This window comes from Quercus robur, chromosome 6, assembly GCF_932294415.1.
Source record: "Quercus robur chromosome 6, dhQueRobu3.1, whole genome shotgun sequence".
Classification (NCBI taxonomy): domain Eukaryota; kingdom Viridiplantae; phylum Streptophyta; class Magnoliopsida; order Fagales; family Fagaceae; genus Quercus; species Quercus robur.
In genome coordinates this window covers 8,552,612-8,576,186 of record NC_065539.1, presented here as the reverse complement: position 1 = coordinate 8,576,186, position 23,575 = coordinate 8,552,612, and the positions used below count along the sequence as shown (strand labels likewise).

The following is a 23,575-nucleotide window of genomic DNA, read 5'->3' as shown; positions in this document are numbered from 1 at the left end:
GACGAAGGGTGCGATTCGGGGACGACGAAGGGTGCAATTCGAGGACGACGAAGGTTGCGATTCGAACGGCGATCGGGGACGACGAAGGGCGCGATTCGAACGGCGATCGGCGCGAAGGTGAAGTCGAACGGCTCTGGGTTCGTTCTCTTTCTGGGTGCGATCTCTCTGGCCGGAGGCCTGTGCTCTCTCCCTCTCTCTTCTTCCTCTATCTCACTCTCACTCAGCTCTCTCTCTCTCTCTCTGTTTTCCGGAAAATTGTATTTGAAGGTAAAATAAAAACGGAAATCAATTTACACCCAACACACGGTCAGCTGAAAACCATTTTCGGAAAATGTATTTTTCATGCGCAACCAAACACCCGTAAATACAGAAAAGTATTTCCAGAAATGGTTTTCACCCAAAACAAACACATCCTAAGTGATAAAAAGTGGAAAAAAATAAATGGCGATGTCTTTAGTTTAAAAAAACAAAATATTTAAAATTAGTTGGGTTTTTGAGCCAAGTAGATTGACTAAACGAAATAAAAAATGTTATGTCTATAACAATTTCACAAAAAATCATAAATGATTGGTTGTTAATAGTGGATAAAAAAAGTAATTTTAGTGATGATTTCAAATTAGAACCAGTAATAAGTTACCACATATGATTTATTGTAAAAATTTTGTAAAAAATGTGATGGACGTAACACTTCTCAATTCTTATCAAGAGATGGTCCACTCGCCCATTTTATAATGTCTAATTTTGTTGTTTGATTTCATATTCTTTATTTTTTGACTTGATCAAGTTACTTTTCAAAAAAACAAAATTTAATGCACTAATAGTTTTCTTTTAAACTTGATTACATTATCTCAAACAAAGACATATCTTTATCTATATATGAATTTCTTCATTTTAAATCTTATTTTTGTATATATATTTTTCACTTATTTTTAGTAACAATTTATTAGTTATTATCATTAGAAATTGTCAATAACAATTTCATTAAAAAAATCTTTTTAATAATATTTTAGTCTTAGGAATAAAAAAAAACTGCAATATTTTCAAATTTATGATCACAAGTTATTCTTCCTCTTTCATTTTTTTTCCAAACCATTCATTTCAAGTCTTATTTTTGCTCTCAATAACTATTATATCGTAATTAGGAGGAAAAACTGATGAAAATATTCTTAAAAAGTAGTACAATAGATTTCCAAATGACTTTTTAAACATAAGGAAAAATTGAAAGAACAAGACAGGCGCAATTACCGCCTTGTTGACGACAGTGGTATATATTAAAAAATTTCTAAGATATTTCATTAATAAATGCCTAAGGGGGCTAAGCTAAATTGTTTTTGCTGACTACCAAGTATTAAACTTTGTGTATCTCACAATAATTTTATTCTAAGAAAAAAAATCTTGTATTTTTTGGACTGTTCTCTGAGGGTTCCACTGAAAAATATCCATTGCAAAGGAAGTTAGATATGACTGAAGGAAGTTTTTTATTTTTTTTATTTTTTTATTTTTACCAACAGCTGAAAAAAAAAAAAAAAAGAATAAAATGCAAAACTAACCATTTATTCAATTAAGTCTTTTCCATCAAATTTTGTTATATTTTGTCGTAAATTTTACATATTTTTTTTTCAAAAAATTTTAACAAAAGTTAACAGAAATATCTTAATTGAATAAATCTAAAATTTAGAAAACTGAAATGAACAAAAACAAAGTTAGAAGACTTATATGAGATTTGAACAAATATAGAGGGTCAGTTTTGCAATTTTAGCCAAAATTAAAATTATATATATATATATATATATATATATATATATATATATATATATATATATATATATATGAGAACCGAAGGAAGTTAGAGAGGAAAGTGAGAGTGTCGTTTTCACATCAAATTCATGAAGACCCTATATTCTTTTCCTTTTAAATAATTGAAGAAAAAATATCCCTCCTGCTTTAAGTAATTTACCTACTGTTCATCTTACTCATCTATTTTGCATCTCAAGTTGGACAGAATTCTTGACTTATGGATCCTTAGCCTAGAAGACATGATGTTTCATTGGTGCAATGAGATTAGTTGTCACTTTCACAAAAACCATCACTCACAATCATCTAAATTTACTTAATTGTGAAAATACATGTAAAATTAGTTATGGTCATAAACTATCTCTTAACAAATTATATGTTAAAGATTGTGAAAAATATTTTGAAAATTGTACGTTTCTAGACTAATCATTCTCGTTCATGTTATGAAATTGTTGTGAAAACATTATGGACATAACATTACCCTTTTCTTAATTACTAAAAGATTTAAACTCATATAACTATTCTTAGTAAATTAGATTTATTCTTTTGTTCTTTTTAAAGTTTGAAAAAAAAAATAGGGATTCTCGTTTTAAGTTAGATCTTCAAAAACATTTTAATTTAATTTTCGTGTCTATTTGTATGAAATTAAGTGATTTTACTTACCTTTGTGAAAATAAAAACAAAAATAAATTAATCATTTGATAATTTATAGTAAGTTTTACAAATGAGACACTTATTAAGAACATGTTCGAGTGCAATGAAGTGCATAGTCGGTTATTAGTTATTCTCCACTATGGCGTGCTTTGATTGCTTCCACATTAAGAACTCATATCCTCAAATAATACAAGAGGCCACATTGCTCATAGACCTCTTTACCAAACTCATATCCTCAAATAATACAAGAGGTCACATTGCTCATAGACCTCTTTACCAAATTAACCTCTCAAAATTGGCCAAACAACGAGTTTGACAACTACTTTTTGGCATTAAGTCTTCAACTTTTTCAAGAGGATATGTAAGCTACCAAAAAAAGTCAAAAGATAAATATCTATTTTTTTATAAGGTATCAAGAACATATTCTTAAACATTAACAAATTTTCGATATTGATGAGCACATAGAGAACAATTGTTTTGATTATCAAAAATAAATAAATAAAGAACAATTGTTTTGAAACTGAGCAAATCCAACTTCATAAAACATAAGACGGGATCGTAATTTCACTTGTTTGGAGGTATTTAAATTAGCCCTAACAAATAGAAAAATTTGTAAGTATCATTGTAGGTCTAAATTACTGTTAAATATATCAACATCACAAACACTACCCTTAAAAGACTCACTCTCCCTTATATTCACATTTACCATTCATTACTCTTCAAGAGAACATGTATTATATATTATTAAAATTCAAAATCATGAAGAATTAATATCGTTAACGTTCTCTTAGATGTATTAATTTGATTTTTGCTTGAGGTCGAGGTTGATCATATCTACTCTACTCTATAATTTACTTCAAGATTTGGGGGATGTGGTTTAGGTTGCAGAGGATCAAACTTTGAGTGGGATGTGAAAGAAAGCAAGAAAGCTTGGAAAGGAAAAGTATGGAAAGCAAGTAGAGACAGAACATAGTCACAGAGACTATTTATAGAGCTATATAATTGAACTCGTGGGATTCCAATCCCAACAAACTCTATCATGGGGTCGTGTTGTTACAAAAAAAAAATATCTAAGAGAAAATATCCTATCTCTAACAACCGAAACTCATCATGGGGTCGTGTTGTGAAGTATAACAAATTGTGCTTCACTTACTAAATGTTGGTGCAAACACAATAATAATGGAAATAATACAAAGAAAAACTGAATAATACGTCTACAGAACTCATTATTATGATCGGGTTTCTCTAGAATCTCAATTAACTACATATTTCATAGCATTAAATAAAAATAATAATTATTAATTCATAACTAATAACAATCAAATAAAGGATTAATCTAAATACACACAATTTAAACATGTAATTTGACTCCTTAAAATAAATCAATGTATAAATATTAAGAATATTACAATCTAAGTGTGAAGTTTTATACATACCTCAACACCTAGAATGCTTTTAAAAATGTTATGTAGACCTTTTATCCTCCTCTTTTGAGTAGTTAACATTTGATAAGTGTATTGACATGTGAATGTAAAATTGGCTTCTTGTTGAAAAGCTAATACCTGTAACAAGTAAAAAAAAGGAAGTTGATCCATTGTCCTTTGTGGGAGGGGCAAATAACCTTTTTACTACATTAGTACTACTACTAGTATTTGAGAAATTTTGAGAAGGTCAGGGGGGCAATTGCCCCTGCCTATAAGGCATCGAAAATCCTGTGATAGATACAGAAAGAATTACGTACATCCACTATCCAGGCCAATACAAATCCTCTACCAAATTTTAATTAATTACATGCAGGTTTGAAACGCAAAGTAGGAATTTCAGCCCAAATTGGAGAGGATTCTAATACCTTTGTTGCTGGGGTCTTGGATTATAGGACTTGATTATGTCAGCCATCTTTGGGTTATGTTATACTACGGGGTTTTATTCTTTTGGCTTCTACCCGATCCTAATTGCTAATTATCAATCTCAATTCTCAAGAATTGAAATACTCGTAGATAGATGTCAGAACAAAATTTCATTTATAACTTGTAATTGTGATCCAAAAGGACCAGAATGATGTTAGAGTTTGGTTTTTAAATAAAAGAAAAAAGAATGCGTTATAGTCTTATAGAAATTAGAAAGCAGCATCTATATTTTGGGCTTTGGGGTTACATATTTTTTTTTTTGGGGGGGGGGGGGGGGGGGGGGGGGGGAAAATTGGTTTAGATTTTTTTTTTTTTTTTTTTTTTTTTGGAGAAGAAAGGGGGGTTTAGAAGTTGAATTCCATATTATCCACAGTTTTGGGCCTGTTGAATCAAGGTTCTTTGGAGTTTGGAAAATGGCGGTTTTAGGAAATTTTTTTTAGCATGATCATTATAAAATTTAATAAAAAGAAAACTTTATATATTTGACAAAAAAAAAAAAAAAAAAACACACAAATACATAAAATTTTACAATTATCTTTATGAGTTTTCATATTTTGAAATTGTTGCATAATAGTCTAATTATCAATGCTATAAGCTATATCTCTTTCCAGATATTAGTTTGATAAAATTTTTCTGGGGCTTTTCCATTTTGTTTATAAGTACTCAATATATTGTTAAGGGGACCTAAGTCTAAAGACAAAATTTGACTACAAACTTAGTTGTAGCCTTTTATTAAACTTTCTTTTTTGTTTATAAGTGCCTAATATATTGCTAAGAGGATCTAAGTCTAAAGACAAAATTTGACTACAAACTTTGTTGTAGCATAAAACTACAACTCTTACTAAACAAATTAACATGAGGAAGATGGCCAAAATGTCACAATAGCACTGTTTGCCGAAATATATATCAATCTACCATTGCTTCAAAAATATGTAGAGATGTACCACTTTTTGGGTACTTGAGTTCCATCAAAAATTTCCCAACAATTTTGAAGGCAACTTTTTCTAAGAACTCAAGTTTATGGAACTCAAGTTACACAGCAAACTCGAGTTTCACAAACTCAAGTTTTAAAAATGTGATAAATCCCTATATATTTTCAAAACAATGGTAGATTGATATATATTTTGGTAAATAGTGGTATTTGGCCATTTTGGCCTAAGGAAGAATGTATATCCCGGCATCCCGTCATGCAGTATATTCAAGTAAGGTAGAAGCAAATTGACTCCATAACATCCCATTAAAGCTCCCAAAATGTGAGCCTCATGAACCCTGCTGTTTGTAACACCAGGAAGCCCAGTCCACCTAGGAGTTCCTGGCAAACCAAGATGATGGCCTTTTTGTCGATTTCAACCTTCTGCTTTTCCACCTCTTCCAGCTCCTTTACCCTTGGGTCATTTGGATTGGCTCCGGGCATAGGAAATTAGGAATAAGAGTTTGGATGAATTTGGCTACTTGTAATCAAAGAATTTTGAAACGTTTGGGTAAAACATGGTGCATCCCATGTTACTAGATGAAACTTGGGCTTGGGCTTTTGTAGTCCACCTGTTGATAAATTCATATAGAAAAAAAAAAGGGAAAGAAGAAAGACTCATGAGGCAGTGTTTGTTTTGAGTGAAAACATATATGAAAAATATTTTACACCTAACAGGGTTTTTGGGTGGAACGGAATATAGAGGGGGTGGGAGTGTAAATTGATTTAGAGAAAGGCTCCAGCCGAGATACTGTCTAACGTATTTTTCAGATTATACATATTTTCTGATAACCATTTTACATGCAAACCAAACACCTAACCATTTTTCAACGTATTTTTCATAACACAACCAAACAACTAAAAATACTTTCACTTGAAAAAAAATTTACATTCGGAAAACACTTTACATTGAGCCAAATACAGCCTGAAACATAAACTATTAAAGCTCAAAATAAAAATCAAGAAGCATTTGAAATTTGATCTTGTTGTGTCAGAAAAACTAGCTATATGAAAACTTTGGGATGTCTAGATCTTGCGTTGGACTTGAGCACTTGGTGTCTTTGGAATTAATTAAAAAGAAACTAAAATTATATTCTTAAAAATGAAGAAATTGAAGAAAGAAATAAGAAAGTATGAAAATCTAGCCAATGAAAAATTTATGTCGGGGTAAAAATGGTTAGCCATAAAAAGCCCCACAATGTCTTAACTGGCTAGGTAATGACCCGAAACAATTAAAAACTCAATTCAACAATGAAAAATTCATGCCCATGTAAAAGAAGGTAAATACATAAGAAGCACCACAATGTCTTTACTGGTTCTAGGCAATAACCTGAAACAATCAACCTCTATTGACTCTAGCAATAGACATTAATTATCTACATTAGGCCCAATCTCACCATAAAAAACCTATGAAACATACCCAGTTTTCATCCCATCTCTCCTAACCTAGTTAAAAGGATAAAATAGAGAAACATACCCAGTTTTCTTCTTCTTCTTCTTCTTCTCTCTCTCTCTCTCTCTCTCTTAAATAATTTTTCAACCCCTAAGTTAAATACCTACCAAAAACTAAATCCCAATATCTCTGTGTAATTCACTCCTCTCCCTTCCCAAAATTCACCAGCTCAATCAAATTACAATACCTAAATTAATTATTCTTCTTTCCCACCCCACTTTTCTCACATTTTTCCATGTTATATTTATGTTGGGTATGTTTTAAAAATTATTGGGTATGTTTAAAACTTCAACCCATAAACTTTCGTTTGAAAGTTCAAGCCCAAGCTCTAAAGTTTTCCTAGCGCACGCAATTGGGTTGCTCGGCAGTGGTGGGCTTGCTTGCCAGTTTGGGTGTGGATTTGCTAGATCATGGATGTTACTATATTGCTTGGTTTATTTTAGAGGAAAAAATAGAAATGGAGTGGAAGAGAGAGAAAAGAGTTGGAGAGGAAGAGAGAGAAATGATAAAAAAAATTAATAGAGTTTGAAAAATAAGAAATGGGATATTGGTGAGTTATAAAATGGTGTGGTAAAATAGATAAAGTAGTTTTTTAAAGTATAAAATAGGTATTATATTTAGATACTTGAATGTGAATGCTTTTACACGTTTTAAATTTAGCGTAACTAACAACACAGTTTCAATTTCTTGTCGCAAACACAAAAAATTAATCATAAAAACAATATCGGTCCTCAACATTCCCAAAATTTAAAAAAAACAAAAACAAAAAACAAAAAACAAAAACAAAAACAAAAACAAAAAAACAAATCTCTTATTCCTTTCAAGACCATCATTATTATAATTTTTCCTTTGTAGTACTAACTAAGCATAGGACTACTAAGGTGAAATGATGGGATGTATTCCGATGAAATGCTATTGGATTACTCCTATATATTAAGTATTAATACTTTTACCTTTGATAATTTTGAATATAAATGTTATAAATATATTTTTATTTGATTTATTTATTTAATTTTTTCTAACACTATACCATAAATTATAATTAAAATATTTATTAGTTGAATATGTTTGATTTCTTAAAAAATATATAATTTATATATTGTGCGGAGCTAGCCCCCGAGCCCCACATTACTCGGGCCTAAGCCTTACGGTACATCATATGATCATATCCCCATTCTTGGACCTTGAACCTTAGCCCAGACACCCCAGGGCCTAATTTAGGCCCAAGAGCTGAAATAAGACCACACTAGCTTGAATACCCGAAGCAAACCTCTTCCGATCATTTTTAGCCTGATCGGGAGAGTTATTGCTCGGGTACACCCTGTGCCTAGCCACCTAACTGCGTCTGTGGAAATCTTGTTGCCAAGCGAACTTCAAGAGGTGGGTATCAATTCGGATGCCACTACCACCTCACCCACCTAAAGATGATGGAATTGGACCCTCATCTACACTAGTAAGGGGGAGTAATCATAACACCCCCACTTACCTTGGCCTATAAATAGGAGAAGTTGATGGGGAAGAAGGGGTTGGCAATTCTGGATAGAAGGTTAAGAGAAAAGGACAGTCACTCTGAGAGAGTAATTCTGTGAAGTAGAGAGAAAGGTTTGAGTAAACTGAGTTGTATTCAGGCTGCCGAGCATAGGACCACCAACAGTAGGAAATCCAAAAACCCACAAAACAAATAGATTGTGAGTCCAAGTAGAGGTCAGGCCCAATTGCCATACTTTGGGTACCCACATATATGTATATTTATAATTTTTCATAAATTTATATAGTGTCTGTACAAGTGATAACACGTTATAATAAACAATACATAAAAATGAAGAAAAAAGATATTCACATTTTAACAATTATCGATATCATGATGCATCAGACCCAAGACATTCATGTTTGACATATTTGATAGTAATAGCAGAGGCTGATTAGTGAGATTGATAGAGGTGGATGTAGAAGTTGAAGGCATGGTTGTGGAGGTTGAAGGCACAGTCGTGGAGGTTGAATCTGAAGCAGTTTTTGCCATTGATGCTGAGATCGATTGCTGCTCTGATACCATGAAAAGAATCAAACTAAGCTTGAAAAGACTATAACAATGGTGTTCACATAGAAAACACAGTGAGAAGCAAGAAGATTAGACAGAAAGTTCAGAGAGAGAGATGAGGAAAGAAGAGAGAATTCTGGAAGAATGTTCACACTAACAATTCATTACACTTAATGTACAATACATATATTACAAGGAAATCAATAACTGCTCAATTGAGATCCCGTAAATCTCGGGATTGATCCGTAAAGAGTGGAGGAAAATCAAGAAAGGATTAACTGTCATAACTACCTAATGACCTGTTCTAATGAAACTAAGAAACAATTAATCAAAGAAGAGCAAAGACGACAGCGTTTCACTAAATACAATTACATCACTGTTTTTAAATAGAACGACACCGTTCTGCTTCAGATATAAGAAGGCTGTGCTAGCCATTGGAAAAAATAGCTGTTGAAGCTTTGGTTTGTGACTTTTGTGACTTTACTCTTAACACCTTTTGATTGATTTCTGTTAAGATCTATCAATGTCTTTATCTGCATCTTCATCTTCTTCGACCGGTACTCCATTTGGAGAAGACACTTCGAGTCCTTTTCACTTGCCAAGTGGTGATAATCCATCCAAGGCTTGTCTTGGTTGCTCAGCCTTTAACTGAAGAGAATTATAATACTGGAGTAGATCGGTGATTGTTGCTTTGAATGCAAAGAACAAAGTAGGATTTATAGATGGATCTATCACAGAGCCTAAAGATTCCTCACATCCAACCTATAGTTCATGGAAGAAGTGTAATAACATGGTTCTTTCGTGGCTAAAGGTAGAAATTAGAATTATGGTTCCCAAGCTAAATGCAGCCAACAATGTTTCCACGGCTATTGAGGTACAGTATCAGCAGCTCTTGGCATTGCTGAAATCACTGGCAGTTTTCAGAGCATTCAGTTTTTAGTTCTCAAAAGGTAGATGCAATTCATATTACACCTCATGATTGGATAATTGATAGTGGGGCAACTGATCACATGGTCTATTCAACCAAGTTCCTCACCACTATTACTTTCATTACACATGTCACTATGAAATTACCAAATGGGGGGAATCAGTGATGGTGACTCATATAGGCACAGTGCGGTTCTCTGCTGATTTAACACTAGAAAATGTGTTATGTGTTCCTTATTTCACATTCGACCTCATCTCCATTAGCAAATTAACCAACAAACTACATTGATGTTGCATTTTCCTTTCCACCTTTTGTTTCATATAGGAATTGCTGCAATGGAGGATGATTGGACTAGGTGAAAAACTTGGAGGACTGTACATCTTTCAAAACTCTTCCCATATAGCTGTTCCAAGGAATATTCTTACTCTTTTGTCTGAGTTTCAATCTCAGGGTTGGACAAATGAAACAGTGGAATATGAGATGGATCTTGTAGATTCTGCCGTGAAATCTCTGAAGTCACTTTCAAATGAAAGATGGGAAAGGTACATGGAATCAATCTTTTTTTTTTTTTTTTTAAAATCCTCTTCATTTGTTTTTTGGATCAACTTTTGTTTGTGTACGAGTGACTCAATAATTTCAGGTATTGCTGTTGAGTAAACTTATTTATAAGCATCTACCGAACTGAATTTGTATTATCTCTGATCAAGATATGCCTATTACAGTAGATTCTTGATTTTAAACCTTTTAAATAGGCACAACTAAAAAGTTAAACCTGAAAAGACAATGTACTGCTTTTCCATTGGTTCTATAGCATTAAGAGTAGTTTTTATGAGTAAGATTATGCAATCATCTTCTAGAATCCTAGAATAGAAGGGCTATATCCTGAAAGATCATATCAGCATCAATTGTTCCAATTCGATTCTGAAATATTTCAATACTTCTTGATAGAGAAGTGGAAAACAATCCATCTCCAGATCGTCCAAATGGATCGTCCAGAGCCTACAGCGCAGGTTGATCCAAGAGTTTATCCAGAAGAAGGAGAAACGTCCAAGAATAATAGCACCACTCCATAAGTTTAAGTCTCCCATGGACGACAGGATCGTCCATGAGGATCGTCCATGAGGTTCGTCCATGAGAAATCGTTAAATATCCTTGGACGACTAAACCACCCTACACCAGACGGACGAAACCTCAACACTTAGACTTTCGGCAACCCTCAACTATCTCAACAAACCCTTCGAATAAGTTAACTTCCATTAGCAGTTACCATTTTATATCCGTTGAGGTAGTTAACTCCGGAGTTGTTGGTTTCCACCAATCCTGGGGAGGTTATTGGACAAATAACCGCCCTAGGCTCCCTATATAAGGGACCGATCTGAACCCGACAGAGGTAAGATTTTCTCTCAAACAAATTTCCAAAACACTTGGAACTTCTTTCTCTACGAGTCTAACTTCTCCATCGGAGGGGGTCCGACCGGTCTTCTCCGGTCTCCTCTTTGATCGCGTTTTCTTCCTTGCAGGCCATCAACCGTTTGAACAGCCCACCGAAGCCAGGCCATTCCACCTTACTGATTCGGAGCAATATCAGTTGGCGCCGTCTGTGGGGAAACGAAGGTTGTTTTGCGACTTTCTTTTCCGCGACAAAGGGTTAGGATGGTCAGGACCAGGTCAAGGGCTACTAGCCCTGGCCGTCAAGGAAGCAGAGGCGCTTCAAGCGATCCCCAGCGTGATCATCAATCTGCACCAGTCATGCAGACATCGTCCGTTCAGAATATGCAATCCATGGCGGCTGCAATGGCGGAATTGACTCGCCAAAACCAGGAATTAAGGATGGAGATCACTCAGAGGAGACAGACACGTGAGGAACACGCAGGGCAGACACAAGGCCATGGTGACACACAGAATACTGAGATTGGAAGTCAGTTTAGAGGCACCACTTCACGGACAGTGCCACACTTGAAAGAGGAGATGGACCAAATGAAGAAAGTCATGGAGGAGATGAAGGAGAACATGAGGAGAACGAATCCTATAGAGGATTTGGTCCACAGGACTGACTCTCCTTTTATGGCTTCCATCAATGGCCACCCTCTACCATCAAAGTTCAAACTACCTTCCCTGGACTCGTATGATGGGACGCGTGACCCCTTTGATCACATTGCAACATTCAAGACAACAATGCACCTTCAGGGGGTCCCTGATGAAATCATGTGTCGAGCCTTCCCTACTACCCTTAAAGGCCTGGCACGAGTTTGGTTCAGTAAAATCCCCCCAAGTTCCGTAAGTTCTTTCGAAGAGTTAAGCAAATTGTTTGTTAACAATTTCATCGGGGGACAGAGGCACAAGCGCTCTTCGTCCAGCTTACTGACCATAGAACAAGGGGAGAACGAAAGCCTGCGGTCATTCATCACTCGCTTCAACAGAGAAGCCCTTAGTGTGGACGAGGTGGACGATAAGCTTCTACTGGCAGCCTTTCACAATGGGATTAATTCAGATTTGTTTATCCACAAGCTATATGAGAAGGAGCCTCAAACCATGGCCGAGCTCATCCATTCGGCTCAGAACTTCATGAATGCAGAAGATGTGATCATAACCAAGAAGAGGAAAAGAGCTGAGAGGATGGAAGCGCACCCAGCTCGACACTCAAAACAAGCCCCTCGTCCAAAGAAGGGACGGACGAAAGATAGGAAGGAACGAGATAGCAGGAAGACAGGTCCCTTGGGAAGAAGCCAGAACTATACGCCCCTGAACGCTCCACTTAATCAGGTGCTCATGCAAATCAAAGACGATCCTTCTTTAAAATGGCCAGAGAAGATGAAAGGGAATCCCAACAAGCGCAATAAGAACAAATATTGTTGCTTTCACAGGGACCATGGGCATGACATGGATGAGTGTTATGACCTAAAACAGCAAATTGAGAACCTAATCAGACAAGGAAAGTTGAAGCACTTCGTTGGAAGGGATCGTACAGATGAGAAGCTGAAAGGCAAAATAGAGGAATCATCCCGGCCCCCACTAGGAGAGATAAGGATTATCGTTGGAGGGAACTCGATGAGGCAATCTTCCAAGTCGAAGAAGACGTATCTTAAAGCGGTACAAAACGTCCAGCTCTTTGGACGATCACCAAGGACGAGATCAATGGACGAGCCAACCATTTCCTTCACCGACGAAGATGCAGAGAGGATCCATCACCCGCATGATGATGCGATCGTCATTACACTGCTCATTGCAGATTATACAACCAGGAGAGTGTTAGTTGACAATGGAAGTTCAGCAGACATATTGTACTACCCCGCCTTCCAACAAATGAGGCTTGGACGAGATCAACTTCGTCTAGTATGCTCGCCACTGATAGGATTTGGAGGAATGAAGGTGCAGCCCGTGGGTACCATTACATTACCAGTTGTGGTAGGGTCATACCCGCAACAGATAACCAAGGAAGTCAATTTCCTCGTGGTAGATTGTACCTCTTCATACAATGCCATTATTGGAAGACCCACTCATAATAGTTGGAAGGCGATAACCTCGACCTACCATCTATCAGTCAAATTCCCTACGGAGTACGGGATAGGACAAGCACAAGGAGATCAGTTGGTAGCTAGAGAATGCTACTTAGCCATGATGGCTTTGGACGAACAGGTGCAGACAATGAGCATCGAGGAAATAAGAGTTATTGCAGAGCCCACGGAAGTGTTGGAAGATGTTCTTTTGCAAGAAGATGATCCAGAGAAATTTACCAGAATTGGAACATGTATGAAGGAGAAGGCAAGAGAAGACCTCATCCAGTTCCTGAGAAAAAGTATCGACGTTTTTGCATGGAGTCATGACGACATGCCAGGAATCGACCCAAGTGTGATCACTCATCGATTGAATGTATACCCCTTTTTTAAGCCTATCCGTCAGAAGAAGCGGGTATTCGCTCCTGAGAGGGACAAAGCAATCAAGGAAGAGGTTCAAAAACTGACCACGGCAAAGTTCATTAAAGAAGTCTATTACCCGGATTGGTTAGCCAATGTGGTGATGGTGAAGAAAGCTAATGGAAAGTGGAGAATGTGCGTAGACTTCACTGACTTGAACAAAGCATGTCCCAAGGATAGTTATCCTCTGCCACGCATTGATCAATTGGTGGACTCTACTGCTGGCCATCAGTTGCTGAGCTTCATGGATGCCTTCTCAGGATATAATCAGATCAAGATGGATGAAGCTGATCAGGAGAAAACTTCCTTCATTACCAGCCAAGGCTTGTTTTGCTACAAAGTGATGCCCTTCGGCTTGAAGAACGCAGGGGCAACTTATCAAAGGTTAGTGAATCACATGTTTCGTCCACAAATAGGACGGAATGTGGAGGTTTATGTCGACGACATGCTTGTGAAGAGCATAGACGAGGGAAGCCATCTAGATGACTTACAGGAAACCTTTGAAACACTTCGGCAATATAAGATGAAGTTGAACCCAAGCAAGTGTGCATTCGGAGTATCGTCGGGAAAGTTTCTGGGGTTCATGATCTCGCAAAGAGGAATTGAAGCAAATCCGGACAAGATCCAGGCTATATTGAACATGGAGCCACCGAAGAGTATCAAGGAAGTCCAATCCCTCACAGGACGAGTTGCCGCTTTGAACAGGTTTGTTTCGAAAGCCACAGATAAGTGTTTACCTTTCTTTAAAGTCCTCAGGAAGGCATTTGAGTGGACGGACGAATGCCAAAGGGCCTTCCAAGACCTGAAAGACTATCTCACAACTGCCCCATTATTAAGTCCATCCGTGCAAGGAGAAGAACTGTACCTATACTTAGCGGTGTCCCCACACGCCGTAAGTTCAGCTTTAATCAGAGAAGAGGGGAAAATACAAAAGCCGGTGTACTACACTAGCCGGGCACTCAGAGGAGCAGAGGGAAGATATCCGCTTATGGAGAAATTGGCTTTTGCACTAATAACGGCTTCTAGGAAGTTAAGACATTACTTCCAAGTTCATATCATTAATGTCATGACGGACCATCCGCTTAAGAAGGCAATGAACAAGCTGGAAGCCGCAGGACGACTCATTCAGTGGGCAGTTGAACTTAGTGAATTCGACATTCGGTATCAACCGAGAAATGCAATAAAGGCTCAAGCCCTAGCAGATTTCATTGCAGAGTTCACTCCATGTTACGAAGACCTGGGGGAAGGCGAGTACAACAACAAATGGGTCGTCCATGTTGATGGATCGTCTACATTATATGCTGGAAGAATAGGAGTTGTTTTGCAGTCGCTAGAAGGGGACAAATTGAAATACAAGGCCCGTCTGCAATACCAGACTACTAACAATGAAGTGGAGTATGAAGCCCTTTTAAAGGGGTTGGAACTGGCCAAATCCGTAGAAGCAGACTCAATACTTGTCCTGGGAGATTCTCAATTGGTCATAGGCCAAGTCAATGGGACATGTGAAGCCAAGGAAGACAGAATGAAGAAATATCTAAGGAATGTAGTACGCCTTGTGAAGAAATTCAAAAAAGCAGATTTTGTTCAAATCCCAAGGGAAGAGAATGTGGAGGCAGATACTCTGGCGAAGGAAGCATCTGCGAATGAGGCGTTGGACGAAATGGATGATGTACACTACATGCCAAGTATAGACCTTCCAGAACTGATGCAGATAGAGGGAGAAGGAAATTGGATGACCCCAATAGTGTCATACTTAAGGGACGGAAGGCTTCCAGAAGAGAAGGACGAAGCTAGGAAGCTCAGAGTCAAGTCAGCCAGGTATGTACTTATGGACGAGGTGTTATATAAGAGAGGTTTTTCCCAGCCTCTCTTAAGATGTTTGGCTCCGGACGAGGCAAATTACATGTTGAGGGAGGTTCACGAAGGAGCATGCGGGAACCATTCGGGAGCCAGATCACTCGTTCATAAAGTCATCCGTAGCGGATTCTATTGGCCAACCATCCAAGCTGATGCTAAAGCATATGTCAAAGTATGTGATCAATGTCAACGCTTCAACAACATTCCCAGACAGCCAGCAGAATATCTCACGCCAATAATGGTCCCTTGGCCTTTCGCACAATGAGGACTCGACATTTTGGGGCCTTTTCCGATTGGAACCCGGCAAATGAAGTTTCTGGTGGTGGGAATAGATTACTTTACAAAATGGGTGGAAGCCGAACCCTTAGCCAAAATTACACAGCAGAATGTCAAGAACTTCGTCTGGAAGAACATTGTATGCAGATTCGGAGTACCTAGGGTGCTAGTGTCTGACAATGGACGACAGTTTGACAACACACCTTTCAGGGAATTTTGTGAACAGCTTGGAATGAAGAACCATTACTCCTCACCCTCCCACCCACAGGCCAATGGCCAGGCAGAAGTAGCGAACCGATCCTTGCTGAAGATCATCAAGACTCGGCTCGAAGGGGCAAAGGGAATATGGCCGGATGAATTACCAGGTGTTTTATGGGCTTATAGAACGACAGCGAGAACTCCAACAGGAGAAATTCCTTTTAAACTAGCCTACGGAAGCGAGGCAGCTATACCAGCAGAAGTACACATGACGAGCCACAGGGTGAGGAAGTATCAAACTGAAGAAAACGAGGAACAGCTCCGTCTTAACCTTGACCTTATGGACGAGTTCAGGATGGATGCAGAACAGAGGACAGCAAGGTACAAAAATCTCATGGCAAGACAATATGACGCTATGGTGAAGCCTAGGCGTTTCAACATCGGGGATCTCGTCTTGAAGAGGGTTACCTTGGCAACAAGAAACCCGGCCTACGGGAAACTTGGCCCAAATTGGGAAGGACCTTATAGGGTTATCAACTGCAAAAGGCAAGGATCCTACTATTTGGAAGCTTTGGATGGGCGGAGGCTGGAACACCCTTGGAATGTTGAGCACCTCAGGAAGTACCATCAATAAGTGCTGACTCTTCACCAAGTGTCCTTGGACGAGATATATGGACGAGCAGAAGTGTTTACTACTGTCAAGTGTTTTTAAGTATTTTAATAATCCCCTAGAAAGTACATTAGTGTTTTCACTTTTGTGCTATTCATGGATGAGTTGGTTTGTATTTTTAATTCAATAAGGCACTAGCTAATAAGCATGTGCCATGCCTGTGGACGAATGTTTACATAAGTTTGGATTTTCAAATATATATATATTGTTTTCAAGTATATTATTGGAATCCTTATATGTTCATTCAGATTGATCCGCAAAAAGAAAGCTAGCATGGACTAATGAAATCCTTGGACGCAAGGATATATCGTCCATATGCCTTCCTCCAAAGGAAAGATGAAAAGGTACATCCGTCCAAAGCAAGAGACGAGATGAAACCTAAACTGAAAATTAAGCTAAGGTCCATCCGTCCAGAAATAGGATGAGATGAAACCTAACCTGAAAATAAAACCAAGGTCCATCCGTCCAGAACATAGGACGAGATAAAACCCAAGTTAAAAATAAAGCAATGTTTCATCCGTCCAGAACATGGGACGAGATGAAAAGGGCATACTCGTCTAGACCCCAAGACGAGATGAATTCCCAAAAAGTGTTCATCCGAGACGCGGACGAGCAAAGACTTCAAAACTAGCTTAACAATCCATTACATTGGACGAGAAATCGCTAAAAGTCTAATCATCGAGGACGACAAAATGATCGTCCATAATTTTGGAATGATGAAAAGTCTAGCCAAAAGGAATTAACTTACTTTATCTAGGTGATGTAATAAAATTCACCCCCATTTCCAAGACGAGGTGAATTGAATTCCTAGATGGACGAACCACACTGCTGATATGAAAATAAAAATTTCATACATAAAGCTGGAAACATATATATTCAAACACAATGGAAGTAAAAATAGAAGTATTCATTTCTTTTATAAAATTCAAAGGGTGGACGACCAACGTCCAAAAATCCCTTTAGTTTTGAATATGAAAATGTATATAAAACTCGTCCATAATCCTGGACGAGATGATTGTACTTGCATGAGCTTTAAAATAAAAGAAAAAGAAGTAAAAGGCCCAAAACAACGGGCACTTCCATGAAAAGGCAAATAAAAGTAAATTTTCCAAGGAAATAGATTTCACTTGGGCAAGCTCGTCTTAGGGTCGTCCTGAGTGACTTCAGTGTTAGCGTCGTCCATGATGTTGACGTCCTCGGAACTCATCTGCAGCACGGAACTCTCTGTAGCAAGAGGAAGCTTGAAGGAGTTGAAGTCCAAGTCAGGATATGCCTCTTTGGCGTCAGCACGGAAGTCTTCATAACCAGCTGCATAATGACTGTCTAGACGATTCTTATACTCGTCAGACTTCTTAAAAGCAGCAATTGCTTCTTCATGTGCCTTCTCCAAGGACGAGGTAAGCTCTGAAACTTGCCCTTCAAGATGGACGATGCGGGTATCCTTCTCTAAGTTGTCAGCTTTGAGCTCTTCCACTTCGTTCTTCAGCTTCGTCTCGCTTCCCAACAGACGATTAAAATCCTTGGTCAACCTAATGACCTCCCCCTTCTTGGATAAAACCTCATGGTTTAGCTCCTTAACCTTATCCTTGGCCGTCTTAGCATCTGAAGCAAGCTCTTTGGCTTGACAGGTTGCTGTATAAAACTTTGACATAGCCTGTATTTGGACGAAAAAGAGTTAGACATCATTCAAAATAAAATGCTTATACACAAGGACGAGGAAGAAACTTACCTTGAAAAGGTCATGGATGCCAGAGCGTTCAAATTCCTTCACTGACATGTTATAACATTCGTTAACTTCATGATCAGTGACGATTCCTTTGAACGTCCTCCATGCGTAACCCTCGTCCAGCACCAAATTAGGTGGACGATCAGAGGACTCAGAAGGGCTAGGCTTATGAGAAGCTTTGGGAGGAGGAGGATCAGACTGGACAGGATGGATTGTTTGGACGGGCTCCACGTCCACCATAGGTTCGTCCAAGTTTACTGTTGGTGGTACGAACTTAGGAACCTTTGGAAGGGAAGTCTTACTTGACTTTTGCTTCTTGTGGCCACGACGACTGGGGAGGTCGTCCAGGTCCACATTGCTTGAGATTGGCTTAGACTTCCTCTTCCCAGCCTGGACGGAAGCCACTTTGGGAGTTGGGGCAGCAACATCCTCGTCCCCGCTAGCCACTGTTTTCTCTTTGTTTTCCCTCATTGTGCTTATTCCTATGACGAGAAAAATTAATCAGAAAAATTAAAAAGAAAATCAAAAGAAAAGAGAGCTGAAATAATAGAATATAATGGACGACACTTACTTCGACGAGTGAGCTCTTCGTGACTTAAGTTTTCAGCGGTTGGGACTGGACCAAGTCCCCAAGTAGCTAGACGACTAAGGGTAACTAAGTCGTGGAAAGTCCTTCCTGGAAAGGTGCGAACCACGTCTATCCGGTCCAAGAAAAACTTGTCCAAGTGTGGACGAACAACAACTGCATCACCAAGATAAAGGGTTAGACGAGTGACAGATAAGAAATTTTAAAGGACAAACAGGGTAAAATGGAAAGAAAAACATACCCTCAGGACGAAGACGACCTAGAGGGCTGGTAAAAGGTGGGAAGAGGGGAATACCCACATCAGCTGGGTCCCCAGCCCAATTTCCAGAAATAATAAAAAATTCTTTTTTCCAAAGCCGGTCAGACGAACTACGACTCGTTATTAAACTGTAATATGAACCTCTGGACGAGAATTGGTAGAACCCAGCAGATTTTTTGATCTCTGAGGGCTTATAGCAGTAAAGGAACTCGTCCACTGTAATTGGACGGTCCCCTTCCAATGCCTCACGCCATAATACTTGCATGACAACAATCGTCCTCCAACCATTGGGATTGAGCTGGTTAGGCCCAATACCCAACCTTTGGAAGAGGTCTCTGTAGAAAGAGTTTAGGGGAAACCTAAGGCCTGCTAAAAGATAAGAAGCATATACCCCTAAGCCAGAGGAAGGGGAACAACACCATTCTCCAACCTTGGGTAGACGAGGGTTAAGCTCTTTGGGGATTTGATATCTATCTACAAGAGTTTTTAACTTAGCACCGTCTAAGGTGGATGCTACTTCTGGGGCACAACTATAGATTACATCTTCTTCGTCCTCTTCCTCGTCTTGAGAAGGACTAGACGGCTGTCTGGACGAACTAGCCCCAGATCCAGAAGCCGCCCTACGTCGTTGTTCCTGAAATTCCTTTAAGGGAATGCCAGGAACCCCAGACGAGTAATGCTCGTCTGAGGAATCACTACAGGACGAACTATCTACACTACCCTCACTCTCAGAGCCGTCCTGGTAGTCGTCTATCTCTCTCTCGAAACTAGAAGATGAAGACATGTTTGAAATGTAGAGGACTTAAAATGAGAGCCTAAAAGAAAAAAAAAAAAAAAAGAAAAGAGGAAATACCTGATGAAACTAGGACGAGAGCTAGACGAGAATCTTGGACGAGTTGGCAGAAGAGAGAATGAGGAAAAAAGTGAGGGGCATGAAAGAGAATGCGCTATTTATAGGCCCCAGCAACAGGGTCAACGAAACGACACTCGCCACTCAGAAATTGACACGTGGCGATCCCTTTGGGAAACGAGATCGACACAACTGGCCAACCAACAGTTTCGCGACACGTGGCGTACGAAAAAGCGAAATTTTGTTAAAACCACGACAATGTCCTGGACGACCCTTTGAACAAAGGGGCAACTGATAGAGAAGTGGAAAACAATCCATCTCCAGATCGTCCAAATGGATCGTCCAAAGCCTACAGCGCAGGTTGATCCAAGAGTTTATCCAGAAGAAGGAGAAACGTCCAAGAATAATAGCACCACTCCGTAAGTTTAAGTCTCCCATGGACGACAGGATCGTCCATGAGGATCGTCCATGAGGTTCGTCCATGAGAAATCGTTAAATATCCTTGGACGACTAAACCACCCTACACCAGACGAACGAAACCTCAACACTTAGACTTTTGGCAACCCTCAACTATCTCAACAAACCCTTCGAATAAGTTAACTTCCATTAGCAGTTACCATTTTATATCCGTTGAGGTAGTTAACTCCGGAGTTGTTGGTTTCCACCAATCCTGGGGAGGTTATTGGACAAATAACCGCCCCAGGCTCCCTATATAAGGGACCGGTCTGAACCCGACAGAGGTAAGATTTTCTCTCAGAAAAATTTCCAAAACACTTGGAACTTCTTTCTCTACGAGTCTAACTTCTCCATCGGAGGGGGTCCGACCGGTCTTCTCCGGTCTCCTCTTTGATCGCGTTTTCTTCCTTGCAGGCCATCAACCGTTTGAACAGCCCACCGAAGCCAGGCCATTCCACCTTACTGATTCGGAGCAATATCACTTCTATTCTTATACGCGGCATTGTATGTTGCAGCCTGTTGAGGGTTAAATTTTTTTATTTTTCAGGCAACATGATAGGCTGTCCAAGGTAGTGAGTGCTTTTGGCGACTAAAAACAAGGTTCCTGATCACATTCATCAAGAGAATGTCACGAAGCTAGCCTCCCTCATGCAGGAGATTTGTCTCTTAATGAAGCAAGCCAGCATATTGAAGCTCAAGCCAACAAACACGATTAACTGTATTATTTGCTGGTATTCTTGGTCTCTGCAACTTCAGAGTGCATCTCTTTTTGGTCAAAATAAGGAAATTCAGTCAATTAAAAGAAGAAATTATCAGGACCAAAAGACTCTAATTTTGAACATTTGATACCAGCCTTGTTGCCATATTAAATGTGTCATTATTTTTAATGTTTTTTTTTTCTAAAAATAAAATCTTTATTAGTCAGGACGAATGATGTTGAATGAAACAACAGAGATTACAAACTCCAGGCTTCGACTTTTTCCTTTTACTTTATCCTTTCAGGCTTTTGTTTTGACAAACTTTTGTTCTCTCTCCATTTATTACAGCAATAATCTATAATTCTCTCCTTCTCTCTCAACGAATTGGGTGCTCTGTGGCCTTCTTCTGCTGATTCACTTCCTTCTTCAGCTGAAACTTGTATGCAAGACAAAAATGTTTGGTTAATTTTTTTTTCGTTCTTAGAAATTTGGATGAAATTTATAAATAAATAAAAAATGAAAATAAGACGTTGAACAACTTTCTTTCATAGATTGATGTAAATGCCCCAAATGGGTAGATTAAATATTAAAGTACAAACTTATTTTGCAAACATGTCCATTATACCATACATTATGGAAAATGGAATATAATTCTTTTGTTCAATATGGCTACGCCATCTCCAACATTCCCACACATCCAACATATATAAATTAATAATGCAGCATTTTTCTGGGGCTTTTCCCACAATTTATGATTTTCCCCATAACACCGCACTTAATCAAAAACAATAAGAATGAAGAATAAAAATTATTCCCAATAAGCAACCCTTCTATATGCTAAATTAAGCTGCTTCTTTTTTATGAGAAAGTGCTGAATTAAGCTCAATACTATTAAGCTTAATTCAGTTCAATCAAATTGAGTAACTCCATAATGACATGTCAGTATCAGTTCCCATGTCATCTCCATCATAACAATGAGGTGGAGGCAACAACATCCCCTCTGCCAAACTTGCCAACAACCCTGGCATGCCGAAAACCGCCTCTTCATCCATAAAACACACACCTTCCTCCTCCATCTCCGCCGCTACTGCCGCTGCTGTAGCAGCCACTGCTGCCGCTGCTGTAGCAGCCACTGCTGCCGCCGCTGCATTTTCTAACTTCCATCTGGATTCATCCCCAAAAACTCTATCCAACTCCGCGGGCCGAAATGCCTCAGCCGCCTCCGCGGCCGCCCTCTGAATATCCTTCGTCGCCGCCGATGCTGGTATCGGAAGCCGCCACGCAGAGTCGGCAAAATTTAGACACCCGGACTTGCCACGGAGAGCGATAGCTGCCACATCATGTGCACGCGCCGCCATTTCTGCCGTGGGAAAAGTCCCAAGCCAAATCCTCGATTTCTTATTTGGCTCACGCATTTCACAAACCCATTTCCACAAATTCTTTCTCCTCACTCCACGGTACACTGGGTGTCTTGTCTTCTTGAACTTCTTTCTCCCATCTCGTTTCTTAGGATTTTGGGAAGCCAACATGACCTCCTCGTCTGACAAGTTCACAATGCAATCGCTGCCACTCTCAAACTCCAAGGAACAAATATCAGACCCCATTAGATATTGTGGATCAGAGTAATGTCTTAAAACATCCATGTATGTCTAAAACAAAGCTAAATCTCAAAAGGGACTTAATTTATAGGATTGAAATACACTAAAAAAAAACTCTTTATTTCTCACTCCGTTGTGTTGCAGACTGCAGTAGATATAATAAGTAAGCAAAGAGCGGCGTTTGTGTTTGTTGAAGGAGTCCCTGAGATCAGTCAGAGTTGGAACATATATATAGACGATGGGATTATACAAAGCGTGTAAGTTGACAGGCTGTGAAGTAGTGCTTCCCACTGTTTCGACAACTTAAAATGGAAGATATTTTGTGAGCAATGGTGACCACAAAATCTTGTCCAATTTTTATCATAACACACGGCATGGAAACTTGTGAATGGTGGGTCCATGGTTCACATTTTTTTAATTTATAATTCATCACATGGCGAATTGTGACAAAAATTTGTATAAATTTTTAAGAAATGACTAGGATTAGAACTTTTGCTATAACTTGCTCTTGTAACAAGTGATAAGTGGTGGAATAAAAATGATTAGTCTACAATTTCACTACTTACGACTTGTCACTTAAGTAAATTGTAGTAAAAATTATAGTAGCGTTACTTAAATTTGTGTCCTATCAGTCTTTTATTGGGATATTTGTGGCAGGTGTGTTTTTTCCTTTTTTAGCCAAGTGAAGAATTTGTCCAGTTAAGGTTTTTTGTGTGAAAGTAGAATGTGTGGTCTGTGATTAT

General features: G+C 38.7%; 2 protein-coding genes across 2 annotated transcripts in view; both read right to left on the bottom strand.

The window, feature by feature from the left end:
* LOC126732596 (dehydration-responsive element-binding protein 1B-like) overlaps positions 1-23,051 on the bottom strand; it is a 29,558-nt gene extending 6,507 nt beyond the window's left edge. Inside the window, exon 1 of the mRNA XM_050435542.1 lies at positions 22,948-23,051. The gene's annotated coding sequence lies outside the window, so the exon portion shown is untranslated. The remainder of the gene's footprint in view (positions 1-22,947) is intronic.
* LOC126732595 (dehydration-responsive element-binding protein 1B-like) lies at positions 21,758-22,964 on the bottom strand. Its single transcript, XM_050435541.1, has one exon. It carries the CDS (start codon positions 22,875-22,877, stop codon positions 22,146-22,148), a length of 732 nt encoding a protein of 243 aa, XP_050291498.1. The 5' UTR covers positions 22,878-22,964; the 3' UTR covers positions 21,758-22,145.
* Positions 23,052-23,575: the final 524 nt, after the last annotated feature.

Coding starts and splice junctions, on each gene's coding strand:
- LOC126732595 (XM_050435541.1), bottom strand. CDS start 22,877: ATGGATGTTTTAAGACATTACTCTGATCCACAATATCTAATGGGGTCT.